Genomic DNA, 16,371 nt, shown 5'->3' with positions numbered 1-16,371 from the left:
CAGCCTTGCATTTGTTTTTTCCTTAGGGAAATGAAGGCTGAGGAACTGGATCAAATGTTTGGGGCAAAGCAGCTTAGGGAGAGACTGTCAGCTAGGAGAGTGGTCAGGGAAAGAGGGGATAAGAACTGAGTCAGAGCAGGAAACCTAGTCTGAATTATGTGGGGTGGGGATTCATTTTATGTTATTTAGATTTGGATACTGAAGGAAAGGATTATCCCCAAATCTAAGAGGACTCACAGAGTCCTACACAAACCTCCAGCTAGTCTCCCTGCCTACTGTGTCACTCCACACCAATCCGATCTCCCACACAGGATCCTGAGCCACCTCTCTGAAGCACAGGCCTGACTATGTCCCTTCCCTGGGTCCTCGCTGCTCAGTGACATAAAGCCACCAACGTGGTCAGTTAGCTTTTCCGACTGGGCCACTGTCTCCACCTCAGCCCTGTCTCCCACAAGCCTCCCTGCCACTGCGGATCTCAGCTGTGCCAGACATCCGGTTCCTCTGATCCTCTGTCCCTCACGGTCTCAAATGCTAGTCAGTCAACTGGAGCATTCTTCATCACTCCCTTCCTCCATCATCTTGGGTCTGTGGCATCTTCACCGGGTTATCCTGCTGCTTCAGGTGGAAGCTTAGATATATTTTCTGGAAAGTCTTCCCTGACATCTGGTTTGAACTTTTGAACTTTGAACTTGTCCTATGAAAGTACATATCACCACAAATTAACTGTTTGCTTATTTGTTCCTCTTCTTTACCAGGCTGTGAACTCTGGGTGTAAGGACCTGGACTCCTGTTTACTGTGGAACCCTCCGTGCCTAAACCAGAACTTGGTGTCGTGCAGCCAATAAAATCTGGGTTGAGTGACTGACTGAAGAACGGACTCAGTTCTATTAATTATGAACATTTGTGTCATCTTAGAACTCTGACAGTTCTATGAGGAAACCCTGCATGGGGATGAAGGGGCATCCTAACAGATTTCACCATTATTTGGCTTTAATCCTGTGAATTTTAGGATTTTGGCAGGAGAACCTCTTTATAAGCTCAGAAGACCAGGATGGTAACTAGAAAGACAGGCACAAGGAACTTACTGCCATGGGACAAATGAACCTCTTCCTCCAGCAGAGAGGAATCTGGGCAATCCCCAAGCAGCAGACCCAGAGGTGAATGCTGGGTGGTTTCAGTTACAGCTGAGAGGAAGAGTCCCTGGGACCAGCTAAATGAGCCATCTCCTGTCTCATGCTGTCAGTTCTGAGGGCCCGAAGGAGCTCTCTCTCACCTAACCCTCACAGGCCTCTCACCTGACACAGCCGCGTGGGGAGTTCTGAAGAAGCGACCCTGATCTGACACTGTCTCCCCCCAGGAACCCTGCTTGCCGTCTGCTTTCACCTTGCTCATCGTCCCTCCGGCTCACCCCACACGCACGTGTCCTTGCAGGCCCCTCTCCGCGGGCACGCTTTCCCAGCGGGGATGGAGCCGGTCCGCCTCTGGCTCACCAGAGGCCAGCACAGTGGCTGGCGCGGAGTGGCTGACAGCCGGCCTGCACTTTCCAAAATGCCCAGGGCATGGCATGGAAGGTAGAAAACGAAGTCTGAGAAGCCGCTGCAGAAAAAGCGAAGTAAAGAGATAGAACAACTACATGTAGTGGATGGTCCTTCACTGGATCTTGGACTAGGGGAAAAAAACAGCTAAAACGACATTATTGGGACAACTGGGGAAACTTGATATGGACTATATATATCAGCTGGTAGATTTTATTAATGTTAAATTTCTTGAGTGCGAGAATAGTATTGTGTTCCCTGCTCCTAGGAGACACACAGGGAAGTTTATTAAGGATCAAGTCTCTCATCTGCAGTTAACTCTCAAATGGTTCAGTAAATAAAAATACACAGACTTAGAAAACAGGTATAGTAAATATTGCAAAAGGTGAGGCGGTAAATCTGGATGAAGACTGCAGGCTTGCTCACGGTACCATCTGTACAACTCTTCTGTAGGTTTTAAGTTTTTCAAAATAAAACACTGGAGGAAAAAAGTCAAGTCTCGCCTCAGGTGAGGAAGTCTAATGGGATCTGCATCTGATGACTTATCTGCTATACCAGAAATGCATGGTCCGTCGGCCAAGACCCTAAGGGCTAGGGTAGTGTGCAGACAAGCTACAGGGCAGGGGATGGGAAGGCTCCGTAAGTACCTAGATAAGAGAGGTGGTAGCTCTGGATGTTGAACTAGCAGAAGTGTGTAGCCGGGCAGAAGGGTGGGAGTGAGAAACCCCAGATCCAAGGGGCAAAGCAAAAGATAGCCCTGTGCAGATCAGACTCTTTGGCAGAGGCGGGGGTAAGTAATCAGGAAAGCACAGGAAATGACAGATGATCAGAGGTGGAGCAAAGAGTCAGGAAGGCAGGCAGGCAGGTGAGCAGGAGGGAAAGATAAGCGGAGGAGCACAGAGGAGTGAGAAATCTAGGCAAAGCTCTGGCTTGTCTGGGCACAATTAGAACGCTCACTTCAGGGAAGCAAACAGAAACTGGGGTGAGAGCAGCCAAGTTGCTAAGCACCCAGGATGGGACACAGAAGTTAGAGAGTGAGCACAGGAAGGCCCAGAGGGTTGGCTGAATCTGTCTGAAAATGAGGGCAGGAAGAGGGGCAGCCAATGGTGGAATGTGATAACCTGGTCTTTGTCTCATGTTGGTGAGGCAAGAAGAGGGCAGAGTGGCTAAAGCTTGCTTCCTCCTATCTGGCAGCTGAATCAGAGAGATGCAAACTGGAACAGAATTCCCAGGAAACCTCAGGCCTCTATTCCAAACTCCCTCCATGACCGCAGGCCCAGTGCGCACATCCCTGCCAGTCTCGGCCCGCTGCTACTAGTTTGATTCTCTTCGTTCTTAATGCTGCCACTCCACTGAAGAATTCTGGGTTCCTGGTTCTTGGAGAAATCTCTCTCTAGACTAGCAGCTAGCCTAAGTGTACACGATCCCCTCTCATCTATCCATTCCTGCAGAAGCTCAGGGAGGCCTCACTTTCCTTACTGAGTGCAGTTCAGAGTTCCTGAAGGCCAACAGCTAGGGATATTTAACCTGCTGCCTTTGTCTGCCCCACCGCCACCGTGCCCAGCCCAGTCCCCCAGTGCAACATGCTAAGAACGTTTTTTTCTCTTCTCAGATTCTGATGATGAAAGCAAGCAAGAGAGCAGGTTAGAGAAGAAGTTCCCTCCCAAGAAATGGAGCAGTGAGGGGGCACAGACCTGTCTGCAGGGACCAGGCCAGTCTGGCCCTCCCGAGGAGTATTTGAAATTCAGGTTGTCTTTTTGCCCTGCACGCAAGTCATAGGAGCAATGCTCATTGGGGTGCAGAGGTCTAGATGGAGGCAGGGCTGGGGCGCTGGGTGAGCAGTCACTTCCCTAGGCACCTTCTCAAGAAGTGGCACTTTTATCAGGAGTGAGTTAAGAGAATGATAAAAAGACGCTGGGGGAGGCAGCATGGGAACAAGACTCGGGCAGGTCAGAGGGGGCACCTTTCAGACTTCGGCTCCCTCAGCGACGGACAGCACGGCCCGCTGACCACACCAGCTCTCCGCTCCTCTGCCCAGGACGAGGCCCCTCTCTCTCCACGACCTACTTGCTACGTGTGGGGCCGAGCTCTGCTCCCCTCCCTGTCATGCTGGGTCCCGGGCTCCAGGTGAGCAACGCTCAGTTCCCTTCCCTCCACAACCTCTCTCGGAAGTGCTTAGTCACTGATCCGGCCCGGCCACGCGGCCTCCGCGGGTCTGCTCTGCTAACTGAGAGAGCGATTTTCCAGCTCGAATTGACTTGCTAGACGAGCACGCTGGAGGAGCTAGGGCCACGGGCCAAAGGAAAGAGCAGACGGCCAATCACCGGGGAGCACATTTCCTAATCTGTGGCCTGAGACTAAACCTTCCTGTCACCAAGGGAGAGCTCCCTTAGGTGTTTGCTGCCGGCTTCGCCCGGGGAGGGGTGCTGTGACTTCGGGGTGGCTCCCCAGGCCGCGTGGGGCTCAGAAAGGGAATTGTGAACCACCGTTTTCTAGGGATAAAAATCCAGAGGACAGAAGGTTAACCCTAGAGAGAGGAGACAAAACGCTGGAGAGAGCAGAGTCGGCAAGGGACCAAGGAGTCCCGGGCGCCGCGGCCAAGGCGAGGGACGCAAAGCCAGGTCTCTGGAGCGTGGGTGCCGGGCTGGCAGGTGTGAGGGCCGGCCCCGGGCCCCGGCCGGCGCTGCGACTAGCCCTGTGCCCCCTTCTCAGCCCAGGCCCCATCCCAGCTCCTACCTGGTAGGTACCTGTCGTGGCTGTGGCTGTACTCGGTGGTGGTGAGGGGCGAGTGAGTCTGTGGAAAGGGCTGGTTGCCAAACAGATTGTCACTGCGAAGGTTGTGGCAGAGTTTCTCCAGGAAGCGCAGGACGTAGGTGATGCTGTTGACGGCTGGGAGGTTGAGAGTGTGCTGTTCACGGTCAAACACGGCTGTGGAATGAAGGAAACAGGGCTGAGCACGTCAGCCTGGCAGTGCAGGGCAGCGAGGGGCAGGAGGAGCCCAGCTTCCCGCTTGCCTCCCGCTTACCTGGTTACACAAAGCAATCAGTGCCTGGGTTTTTCCCTCCCGCCCTTCCCCTCCCTTCCCCTCCCTTCCCCTCCCTTCCACTTCCCTCCCTCCCTCAAGGGTTTGATTTTTGCCTCCAACTCCAAAGGGCTTGCTGAAATGGGAGTGGCCAGGCCAGGTCTGGTGCACCTGGGCTCTGAAGTGATTTTACTCAACTTGTGAAAACAACTGTGAACATAACTCTATCTGCTCCATCAGTTGGCTGGGTTTTCTCCAGGAAATCTGCTCATTTCGGGTTCTCTTTCCATAAGAACTGCCCAAGAACAGAGAAACTGGGCAGACGAGGAGAATATAGCTGTTGCCAGCAACAGTTTAGGTGCACGATCTGAGCTGTAGGAGGGCACTAGAGTTTCAGCAACATTTGGAACCATTCCACGCTTGGTTTTATTTTACTCCCTATCTATTTCTATTCAAGAAGTATCTGTATAATCCTTACAAAGCAGAAGGCCTTTGCATTTGTCTCAGGGCAGCAAGGAAATGGCGAGATAGGCCATTCCCAGGATCCAGTTTCAGGGCACAAGAAGAACCCTAGAAAAGTTGTGGGTGGCAGCAACTCCACAGAGGCGGCAAAGCAGGGCGGGTCCCTGCAGGCTACTGCACAGAAGCCTCGGCCTCAGAAGGAAAGGAAGGCTTGATTTCCCAGCAGTCCTCAGCCTCCTAGAACAATGCCTTCCATGCCTGCCCTCATCCTCCACACAGCCAACTGCTCCCTCACCTGGGCTCTCCCACTACCCTGCATGCATTTCTCACACATTAGAACCCCTCTCCCCTGTCATCTCTCCTCCCCCTCCCCTGGCAGGGTCTGGAAATAACCTCTGACATACAATAAAGGCTCACTAAAGGTGTGCTAACAAAATACAGTTACTTATGGGGTCTTCTACAAGAATACAGGTACTCCTGGGGTCTTCCATGTCAGCTGGCTCTCCTGAGGCTGGATATTGCAACTTGTTAGAGGGAAGGGGTGGGGGACTATGCAGTATCGTGCAGTTGAGACCGAAAGGCTCCAGGTCAAGTCTTCATAGGTTTGGTAGGTAAGGAGTGGGGTTCTGGACTTGGGAACATTGAAACAGAACCATGGCACAACAGGAAAAGTGAATATTCTCGGTGAAAACAAAAAACACAGAACACAGTACAGTTGAATCAGAGCAGGAGACAGAGAGAGGGAATGGTTTTTCCCACTCTGCCCTGGGATTCAACTTCTTGTAACAGGGCTGGCTTAGGACCGGGCAGCTAAGGAGTGAGAAGAACATGACAAGAGTCCCGTGGTCCCCCGAGGCCAGAGGAGCCTGTGGCAGTCTGGAGAAGCTCCTGTTGCCACAGTGTAGCCCCTCTGGATTCTTTCTTCTGGAATGCCTTTACAGCAACACACATCTACTTCCTGTATGCAGAGGCCGAGCAGGCAGACAGGACAGGAGTCTGCCTAGAGGCTTGGTTAAGCAGAGTCTGTGTGGGTATTCTACTTGGCAGAGGTGTGCATAACGCTCAGAGGGGTTCCGGGAGTTGAAAAGGAGGACTCTCGGTGGAACGGAATCCCTTCCCATTTCTCCAGAGCCTGTAGGCGTGAAGTGGGAACCAGGAGGCCTTGCCAGAAATCAGCCAGTGGAGAAGGCCTGCCCCCCTGGCTAGGAGGCCACACCAGCCCCAGGGTGCTTACCTGAGATCACTTCGCCGCCGTGGCCCTTTTTTAGGAAGCTGAAGACGGTTTTCTGATGGTACGCACAGTCGATGCAAGCCTGGACAGCCTGCTGCAGCACCACGGAGGCGCGGGCTGGCCCAAAGTGGTCCGGGAGCAGCTGGACCTTCTTCTTATCTAAGTGGGGGCCCGGGCTGCCATTCTTGTTCAAGTAAATACAAACTGCAGAGACAAAGAGTCAAAGCAGCTTAAAGAGCGTCCGGGGTACAGAAGTGACAGAACAGTGCTCTCTTCTGTCTCACACACTCTGGGCTCTGGTCCCTAGCAGGATTCTCAGCTGCTAGGCTGGTGAAACCCTGGGAGGGGGCAGAGGGTGGCTGTGTCCAGCTGCAACCAGCCCAAATTGCATGACCAAAGGCTCTGGGAACACAGCCTGCTGGAAGGACAGCCCAGACCAAAAGCCAAGGCACAGAACTTGTACTTTGTCTTCTGTGCACTGAAAAGGGAATCTAAACAATTCCCCAGATGTATGTCCTTTCATGTTCAGGACTCGGTCACCTCACACAGTCTTTGTATCTCCTATTACATGTGTAAGGAGTGGTAGGGGCCATGGCAATGTCAGCCGGAGTGTGTATGTGTGTGTGTGTTTGGCCTTGCACTTAGAATGGTCACACCATGGGTCACCTGGTTTCTGTTCTGGGCCTCAGAGTCCCTTTGTTATCTTCTGCATTAACACCCAGGCCCAAAGAAAGTAGTAAAATAGACAAACATGGGAATGAAGAAAACCACAGAAAGGGCCGGAGGGGCCCATCCAGAGAGTGTTGTGTGTTTCAGCAGTTTCCCCTGTCGGCCGGCTGGGCACTCTCCTACTGTAGTCCCTAGCTGGCATGCTGCTGGGTGGGGGACAGAGGGGGCACGGGAGTATGAGGCAGTCTGCAACAGAGGTGCTTCCTTGGTCTCCGGACAGGACCCACAGCAGCCTGCTCAGCTATGACATCCTCTCTTCTGATGTGCCTTCTAGGACCTACTTGAGCAGGGTACTCTGCTTTCTCACATGGCTGAAGGAGGAACAGGTGGGCAAAAGGTCTTTCTTGCTATTAAAGGCAAAAAAGCTAAGAGTGGTAGCTGTGTTGGCTGTGGACGGACTGCGTCCTCATCCAGGGGGCCTCAGCTTTAGCCTCTGTTAAGTGAGGAAGCTGTGCAACATGCTGTCTGAGGACTCCTCACCTGATTCGAAGGGAAAGCAAGATGGAGAGAAGGAAATGGAAAATAGTAAGAGAAAGGCAGGATGTGGAAGGTGACAGGCGGAAAAGAAGGAAGGGAAAAGTAAAAGGTAAGCAAGATGAACTGAAATACACATTCAATTCTGTTCTCTCCTAAAACCCTCCAAAATGAGTCACACAATAAAGGAGACAGCTTAAAATTTTGGAAGCTGGAGAGTAGATAATCCAAGTAGCAATTGACTGAGTAGACCCAAGAAAGCCGAATCCTTAACCAAGAATGGGCAAAGATGAGAACCCAGCTGTTTCATCTTATAATTCACAAGAGTGAAGAATGGGCAGGTACCTCTGGAGGTGGGTGTGAAGGCAGATCTAATGAAAGAAGGACTGGGTGACGTCTGTTAAGAAACAGCTAGGACTTGCATGTCATGATATGACTCTTTCACTGAAAACAAAACAAGTAAAAATGTAGGAACTCCAAGAGGTAAGAAGAGTAGTTAAAATAAACGAAGACCTAGATCTATGAAAAGACACCCATAAGAATGTTCATAGCAACCTATGTTCATAACAGCCTAAAACTAGAACCAACCCAAATGTCTGTCAACAAGAGAATACAAATTGTGGTATATTCATTTATTGCAATAGCACTTAGCAGTACAAAAGAATGAACTATTGATAGGGTGCTTCTCAAAAACATTATTTTTAGTCAAAGAAACCAGATACAAAAGGTACATAGAGTATAATTCCATTTATATATTAAGTTCAAGCACAAGGAAGTCTAATCTACAGGAATAGAAATCAGAATAAAGGTAGGAGAGGGATGCCTGGGTGGCTCAGTCGTTAAGCGTCTGCCTTCGGCTCAGGTCATGATCCCAGGGTCCTGGGATCGAGTCCCGCATCCCTGCCCCTTCCCCTGTTTGTGCGTGTGGTCTCTCTCTCTGACAAATAAATAAATAAAATCTTTAAAAAAAGAAAAGGTAGGAGAGAAGGCTGACTGAAAGGAGGCATGATGTAACTTCTAGGGGTGGTAGAAATGATTTTTATCTTGACTGGGGTTGTGGTTACATGGTGCTTGCACAGATTAAAACTCATCTAATTGTACATTAAGACATGTACATTTCACTGCACATAAATTTTCCTTAATTAAAACACATGAAAAGGAAAAAATATAACCAGTCCAGTGATAACTACAAAAAAGAAATTCTACATGGATTAAAGGGTGAAATATAAAAGGCAAACTATAAAACCTTTATTTATTTATTTTTTTAAAGATTTACTTGTTTATTTGAGAGACAGAGTGAGCGAGCATGAGTACGGGAGAGGGAGAGAAATCTCCAGCAGACTCCCCGCTGAGCAGGGAGCCTGACGCGGAGCTCAATCCCATGACTCTAAGATCATGACCTGAGCGGAAGGCAGATGCTTTACCAACTGAGCGACTCAGACACCCCTAAGCTATAAAACCTTTAGAAGACCGTGGCAGTTTAAAAAAGTTGTTCCCCCCCACCCCAACAACAACAAAAACTTAAAATAAATAAATAAAAAACACGGCTCCCAAACCTTTGACATCCCTTCCATCGATCTCTGTGATACTTGACCAACAGACTATGTAGAAATGACACTGTACCAGTTTCTGGGCCCAGGGCTTAACTAAGAAGCTGACAGTTTCCATGTCCTCTTTCTTGGGACATTCACTCAACCGAACTAAATGTGTGAAGAGGCAAACCCACCCTGTGGCAAGGTCTATGTGGAGAGAAATCAACAGCCAAAACCAACTTGTCAGCCATATGGTGGGAGGAAGTCCTCTGATCCTAGTCAAGCCACCTCAGCTGACACTGCATGGAACGACGCAAGTGACTGCCACCTCGCCCTGCCCACATTGTTGTTTTAAGCCATGAAGTCTGGTGGTGGTTTGCTATGTAGCAAAAGATTACTGAAAGGGATTGTGGTACCAGAAAAAAGCAATAAAGGGCCCCAAAAAGGGTACGGGTGAAAGCATAAAGGGGCTTGAAGAGAAGCCTTTAAAGGTTGGGGGTCAAAGGATTCTTTTCATTTTGTACCATCTCTATCCCTATTAGTCCAGCCTGACAATGCTTCCTGAGAAACTTGAGAATGGACACCTACAGGTTTTGAGGAGGCTGCCAGGGAGAGCTTAAGGCAAGTGAGGAAAATCTTACTGGAAGATGGAGGATGGGAGACACTTGCTACGTAGTGATGTAGAGTTTGACAAACTGTCACCTGCAGTAACCTGGAACCAGGAAGTAAATGTACCTGGTGGACTCAGTGAAATAGCTAGAGATTTTCAGACAAAAGTAATGAAAGTGCCAGGTGGCTTCTTACTGCCTATGACAAAAATGCAAAATGAGAGAGATGAGCTTAAAAAAAAACAAACAAAAAAACCGCATAAAAAATAAGCCCAGGACTCACAGAGTCCACAAATAAAGTGCTTCTCATTTCCAGTCCTTTCAGAAGACAAACAATTCTAAATTAAGAAAGGGTCAAATCCAGAATGGGGCAATAAAATATTTTGTTAAGGGGCCAGAATGATTTAAGACTATGTATGCTTCATGCTCTTTCTGACCAAAAAGCCCTTGAATCTCAAGGGCCACTTTTGCAGATTCTCTCCCTTAAATGGTAAGTTTTTTAAGAATCTCAAGGGCATTGTCTCAAAGCAGCCATACAGGAAGCCCAAAGCAGAGAAGGGCTTAGCTTCAGAAGGTTCAAGGTGTGGTTTTGTCTAATGAAGGAAATCTCAATAGCATTCATAGAAAACCCCTCAAGTTTCCAAGAGAGTCATTCTGGTGGAAGCATTGCCAGCTCAGACTCAAAGGGACAGAAATGGTACAAAATGAAAAGAATCCTTTAAGACCCAAACCTTTTATAGATGGGACGAAGACCAAGAAAGCAATCTCAGTTTTCCTATGGAAAAGGAAGGATGATTCAGGAGACAAAACCAAGACCCATGGAAAACAACCCCAGGAAAGTAGTATTGGATCTAATAATTAAAGAACTGGCAACATGTGCCCAGCTGGATTTCAGAATTTCTACAGACCAGTCACTGCTCCCTTTTGAACAGGTGTTATCTGTAAGTTATCCTATGCCTGTCCCACCACTGTATGTTGGGTATGTGGGGAGCAGACAATGTTTTTCTTTAGTTCACAGATCTTCAGATTGAGAAGAACTACACTCAAGGAGCTACTACACTTGAGAATCTGCACCTGAGAGGTCTCCTTTGCACGTGGATCTGATTTAGATGATGAGATCCTAGATCCAGAGCCTGATGTTATAAAGGGATGGGACTTTTAATGGAGAATCTTGCAAGAAGAATAAATTTCCCAAGTGGGAAAAATGTAAGTAATTTATGTCCAGAGAGTAGAGTGAGGTGGTTTGTAAATATGGTCCATAATACTTTGACCCTCTTCTCATAAAGGAGTAGGGTCTATTCTTCTCTTGAATCTGAGCTCCATGACTGCTTAATCAGTAGAATATGGTGGAAATGATGCTATGCTGATTTGGGGGCTTAAGTCTTACGAAAATGGAAGCCTCCACTTCCTGTCTCTTGGGACACTTGCTCTTGGAATGCAGCCACCATGGTATGAGGAAGTCCAAGCTACCCTTTGGAGATGTCCATGTAGAGAAGAACCAAGAGCCAGCACCAATTTTGCTAGCCATGTGAATGAACCATCTTGGAATTGGATTCTCCAGCCCCAACTGAGCCACCCCAAATGATGCCATGTGGAAGAGAGATGAGCTGTCTTATTGTTAATATAGTTGAATATATTGATATCACTCTTTTCTGGTATATAAAAGGTTATATACCTTTTCTTTTATAGTTTATGCTTTTGTCTTATTTTTTAAAATCCTTCCTAATCTTAAGGTTGTGAAGATATTTATAACTGTCCTGTTTCAGTTTCGTACTGCACCCATGAAATCAGAGGTTGTTAAAAAACAAACAAACAAACAAACAACACATCAGAGAAGGGTTCAGTATATAAGGAGGTTGGAAGTGGCCACTCCAACCAAACAACAAGTGAAAAGCTGAACAAATGGAAAGATTAATAATCTTTTTTAGATCTATCAGAGAAGTGAGGTCACAGGGTAAACTGCTGCCACCCAAGTTTGGAGAGATAGGTGAATACAGAAAATCACATTTTACCAAGCAGAAACCCATGAGCAGAAACCTCCACAGTAACTAGTGCCAAGGTAGGAAAATCTAAACTGTAACTGATGAATTGCTGGAAGTTTAGTGTGGACAAGTCTGAGAGTTAAAGACTCCAGGGGTGGACCCAGTCATGGAGGGGGATGTCCCACACTTTTGTGAGTTATCTTCAGGAGCTCTACCAATGTTCTCATAGTGAATACTGGAGAAAAATCCCCTCATGCTTCCAGCAGCGAGTGCAGAGAAGGAATCATTTAAAAACATGTCAGAGTGTTCTACTCTTCTTAACAAGGCCTGCCCTCAGGAAAAACTATTTTACCAGAGCTATTTTATCAAATCCTGCCAGGATTTGATCAGAGTCTAACCTATCCGGAAGAAGGAAAATACCCAATTCCAGCCCCCTCCAGCCATCCTGTCCCACCTAAGGGAAGGGAGGATAATAAATACTGGTGAAGTTCACAGTCTAGGGGCATGGGCCCCTCAAAATACTGAGACCTAATCATAGGACTATAGAATATTTCTTCCTCCCCCAGCACCTTACATCACATTACTAAAGGCCTATTTACAACAACTTCTTTTACCTAGTACATCATGTCTGACTATCAAGAGAAAAATTACAAAGTATACTAAAAGGCAAAAGCTGCAGTTTTAAGAGACAGAGCACAAGATTAAAGCCCACGCATAAGAAACTAGCCTTAGGCTGGAAAGCATAAGAACTAGACTCAGACATGGCAGGGATGTTGAATTATTAGACTGGGAATTTAGAACTATGATTAATATGCTAAGGGTTCTAAAGGATAAAGTAGACAGCATGCAAAACAGATGTGCAATGTAAGCAAAGACGGAAATTCTAAGAAAGAATCAAAAAGAAATGCTAGAGATCAAAAACAGTGTAACAGAAAATAATGCCTTTGATGGACTCATTAGTAGACTTATTAGTAGACATGGCCGAGAAAAGAATCATTGAGTTTGATATCTCAATAGAAATTTCCCAAACTGAAAAGCAAAGAGAAAAAAAGACAGAAAAAAAAAAATACCAAGAGACTATCTAGGAACTGTGGGAACACTACACACAGTAGGAATACCACAAGGAGAAGAAAGGAACAAAAGAAATTTTTGAAGACGTAAGGACAGAGAATTTCCCCAAATTAATATCAGACACCAAACCACAGATCCAAGAAGATCAGAGAACACCAAGCATGATAAATACCAAGAAACCCCCTACAATAGGCATATTATATAAAAATGCAGAAAATCAAAAACAAAGAAAAAGTCTTGAAAGAAATCAGAGGCAAAAAGCCCCCTCACCTACACAGGAGCAACACTAAAAATTACATCCTTAGAAACCATGTGAGCAGGAAGAGACTGGAGTGAAATACTTAAAGTGTTGAAGGAAAACACCCCCAACTTAGAATTCCGTACCTTGCAAAATTATCCCTCAAAAGTGAAGAAGAAGTAAAGGCTTTCTCAGACCAAAAAAAAAAAAGGGGGGGGGGTTTGTTGCTAGTAGATTACCTTGCAAGAAAGGTTCAAGAAATTCCTTAGAGAGAAGGAAAATAATATGGATCAGGAACTAAAATCTACATAAAGAAAGGAAGAACACTGGAGAAGGAATAGATGAAAGCAAAATAGAAACTTAATTTTCTAATTCTTAACAGCAATGTATTTGATTGTGTATGTTTATGTATATATACACATGCTTACTTACACTTCTGTACAACTGAAATGAATGACAGCAATCATACGAGGGATGGAAAGGAGGGATTAGGATTACATGTTATTATTTCTGTGAAGTGGTACAGTGCTATTTGAAAGTAGACTTGGATTAGTTATAAATGTAATTGTAAACTCTAGGGTAATCACTAAATAATAAAAAAGAAGTATAACATATGCTAAAAAAGGAGAAAAATTGGAATCATATAAAATGCTCAAATAAAACCACCAAAGGTAGAGAAAAAGTGGAAGACAAAAATAGGCACAAAGAATAAAGGCAACAAATAGAAAACTGAACAAATATGGTAGATATTTTCTAGCTATATCAATAATCACTTTAAATATCAATGGTCTAAATACACCAATTAAAAGACAGAGATTCTGGGGCACCTGGGTGGCTCAGTCAGTTAAGCGTCTGCCTTTGGCTCAGGTCATGATCCCAGGGTCCTGGGATCAAGCCCTGCATTGGGCTCCCTGCTAAGCTCCCTGCTTCTCCCTCTGCCCCACCCCCCCCACTCCTATTCTTGCTCACTCTGCTCTCTCAAATAAATAAATAAAAAGACAGAGATTCTGAAAGTGGATCAAAAAACAAGACCCAACTATATGTTGCCTACAAGAAACCCACTTTAAATATAAAGAGACATATAGATTAAAAGTAAAGGGGTGGAGAAAGATATACCATGCTAACACTAATTAAAAGAAAGTGGGGATAGTTATATTAATTTGAGATGTAGCAGACTACAGAGCAAGGAAAGTTACTGTAGATAAAGAGGGGCATTACATAATGATATAGAGGTCATTTACCTAAGGAGATATATCAATTCTTACTGTATATGCACCTAACAACAGACCATCAAAATATGAGAGGTAAAAATTAATAGAATTCCAAGAATAAACAGATGGATCCACAATTGTAACTGGAGACTTCATCATCCCTCTCTCAGAAATGGACAGATCCAGCAGGCAGAAAATTAGTAAGGATGTTGCTGAACACAATAGTATCATCAATCAACTGGATATAATTGATATCTATAGGTTACATCATTCAACAACAGCAGAACACACATTCTTCTCAAGCTCATATGAAACATTCATGATGACAAACCATATACTGGGCTATAAAACATACCTCAACAAATTCATAGGGAATAGAAATCATACAATGTTTGCTCTTAGACCACAATGGAATTAAATAAAAAATCAGTAACAGAAAGATAGGTGGAAAATCCCCCAATACTTGGAGGTTAAACAACATATTTATAAATAACACATAGGCCAAAGAATAAATCTCCAAAGAAATTTAAATATATTTTGAACTAAATGAAAATAAAAATACAACTTATCAAAATGTCTGGGATGCAGCAAAAGCTGTGGATAGAGGGAAATATATAGCATTGAGTGTGTACATTAGAAAATAAGTAAGATCTGAAATCAATAATCTAGGCTTCTACTTTGGGAAACTAGAAAAAAAGAGCAAATTAAATCTAAAGTATGCATAAAAAAAGAAGTAATAAAAATTAGTGCAGAAATCGATGACACTGAAACCAGGAAGTCGACAGAAGAAAAAAAACATCAATGAAACCAAAAGCTGGTTCTTCGAAAAGATTAACATCAATAAGCCTTTAGACAGGCTAAATTTTTTAAAAAGATGACACAAATTACTAATATCAGAAATAAAAGAGGGGACACCACCATGGATCCATGGTCATTAAAAGGATAAAACAGGAATACTATGAATAATTCTAGGCCCACAAATTTGATAATCTAGGTGAAATGGACCAATCCATGAAATCCACAATCTGTCAAAACTCATACAAGAAGAAAAAGATAATCTGAATAGGCCTGTATCTATTAAAGAAGTTGAATCAATAATTCATAATCTTCCAAAATAGAAAGCACCAGACTCAGATGGATTCACTGGTGAATTCTACTAAGCATTTAAGAAATACGTTTTATTAATTATAGAAAATAGAAGCAGAGAGAATACTTCTTAACTCACTCTAGGTGGCTGGCATTATTCTAATTCTAAAACCAGACAAAAACATTACAAGAAAATTACAGACCAATGTCTCTCATAAACATAGATGCAAAAATCCTCAACAAAATATTAGCAAATCAAATCCAACAATATATAAAAAGAATTATACACTACAACCAAATGAGATTTATCCCAGGTATGCAAGGCTGGTTCAAAACATTTAAAAATCAATTAATGTAATCTGTCACATGAGCAGGCTAAAGAAAAGCTATCACATGATATTAATAGATGCAGAAAAAACATCTGACAAAATCCAAGACCCATTCATGATAAAAACTCTCAGCAAACTAGGAACAGAGGGGAACTTCCTCAGCTTGATAACTATCCAGAAAAAAACTTCAGCTAACATCACACTTAATGGTAGGAAACTAGCAGCTTTCCCACTAAGATCAGGAACAAGGTAAGCATGTTCACTCTCACCACAACTTTTCTTTCTTTTTTTTTTTTTTTTTAAGATTTTATGTATTTATTTATTTTAGACAGAGTGAGCAGGGGGAGGAGCAGAGGGGGAGAGAAATTGTGGCGGGGCAGGGAAGAATCTCAAGCAGACTCTACGCTGAATGTGGAACCTGATGCAGGGCTTGATCTCACGACCCCGAGAACATGACCAGAGCTGAAACCAAGAGTTGGACGCTTAACCAACTGAGCCACCCAGGCATCCCACCACAACTTTTTATCGTGTACTGGAAGTCCTGACTAATGTAATAAGGTAAGAAAAGGAAATAAAAGGTATACAGATTGGGAAGGAAGAAATAAAACTCTCTTTGTTCACAGATGACACAAATGTCTATGTAGAGAATGTGAAAGAATTGACAAAAAAAATTCCTGGAACTGATAAACAATTATAGCAAGGTTGCAGGATACAAGGTTAATACATAAAAGTCAATTGTTTTCCTATGTAACAGTAAGGAATGAGTGAAATTTGAAATTAAAAACATGGTACCATTTACATTAATACTTCCAAAAATAAAATACTTAGGTATAACTCTAACAAAATATGTACAGGACTTAT

At 44.7% G+C, this 16,371-nt stretch overlaps 1 protein-coding gene across 13 annotated transcripts in view; it reads right to left on the bottom strand.

The window, feature by feature from the left end:
* The window catches only part of SCMH1 (Scm polycomb group protein homolog 1), a 174,632-nt gene that overhangs the window by 15,745 nt on the left and 142,516 nt on the right, over positions 1–16,371 (bottom strand). For all 13 annotated transcript variants that reach the window (XM_078073309.1, XM_078073318.1, XM_078073316.1 and 10 more), the window contains 2 exons: positions 6,254–6,454; positions 4,272–4,463 (listed from right to left, as the gene is read on the bottom strand). In XM_078073309.1, the coding sequence (XP_077929435.1) occupies positions 4,272–4,463; positions 6,254–6,454 (393 nt within the window). The remainder of the gene's footprint in view (positions 1–4,271; positions 4,464–6,253; positions 6,455–16,371) is intronic.

Source organism: Halichoerus grypus, chromosome 5 (genome assembly GCF_964656455.1).
Source record: "Halichoerus grypus chromosome 5, mHalGry1.hap1.1, whole genome shotgun sequence".
NCBI classification, from domain to species: domain Eukaryota; kingdom Metazoa; phylum Chordata; class Mammalia; order Carnivora; family Phocidae; genus Halichoerus; species Halichoerus grypus.
The sequence above is the reverse complement of the archived record's forward strand: the minus strand, read 5'-3'. Positions and strand labels throughout refer to the sequence as shown.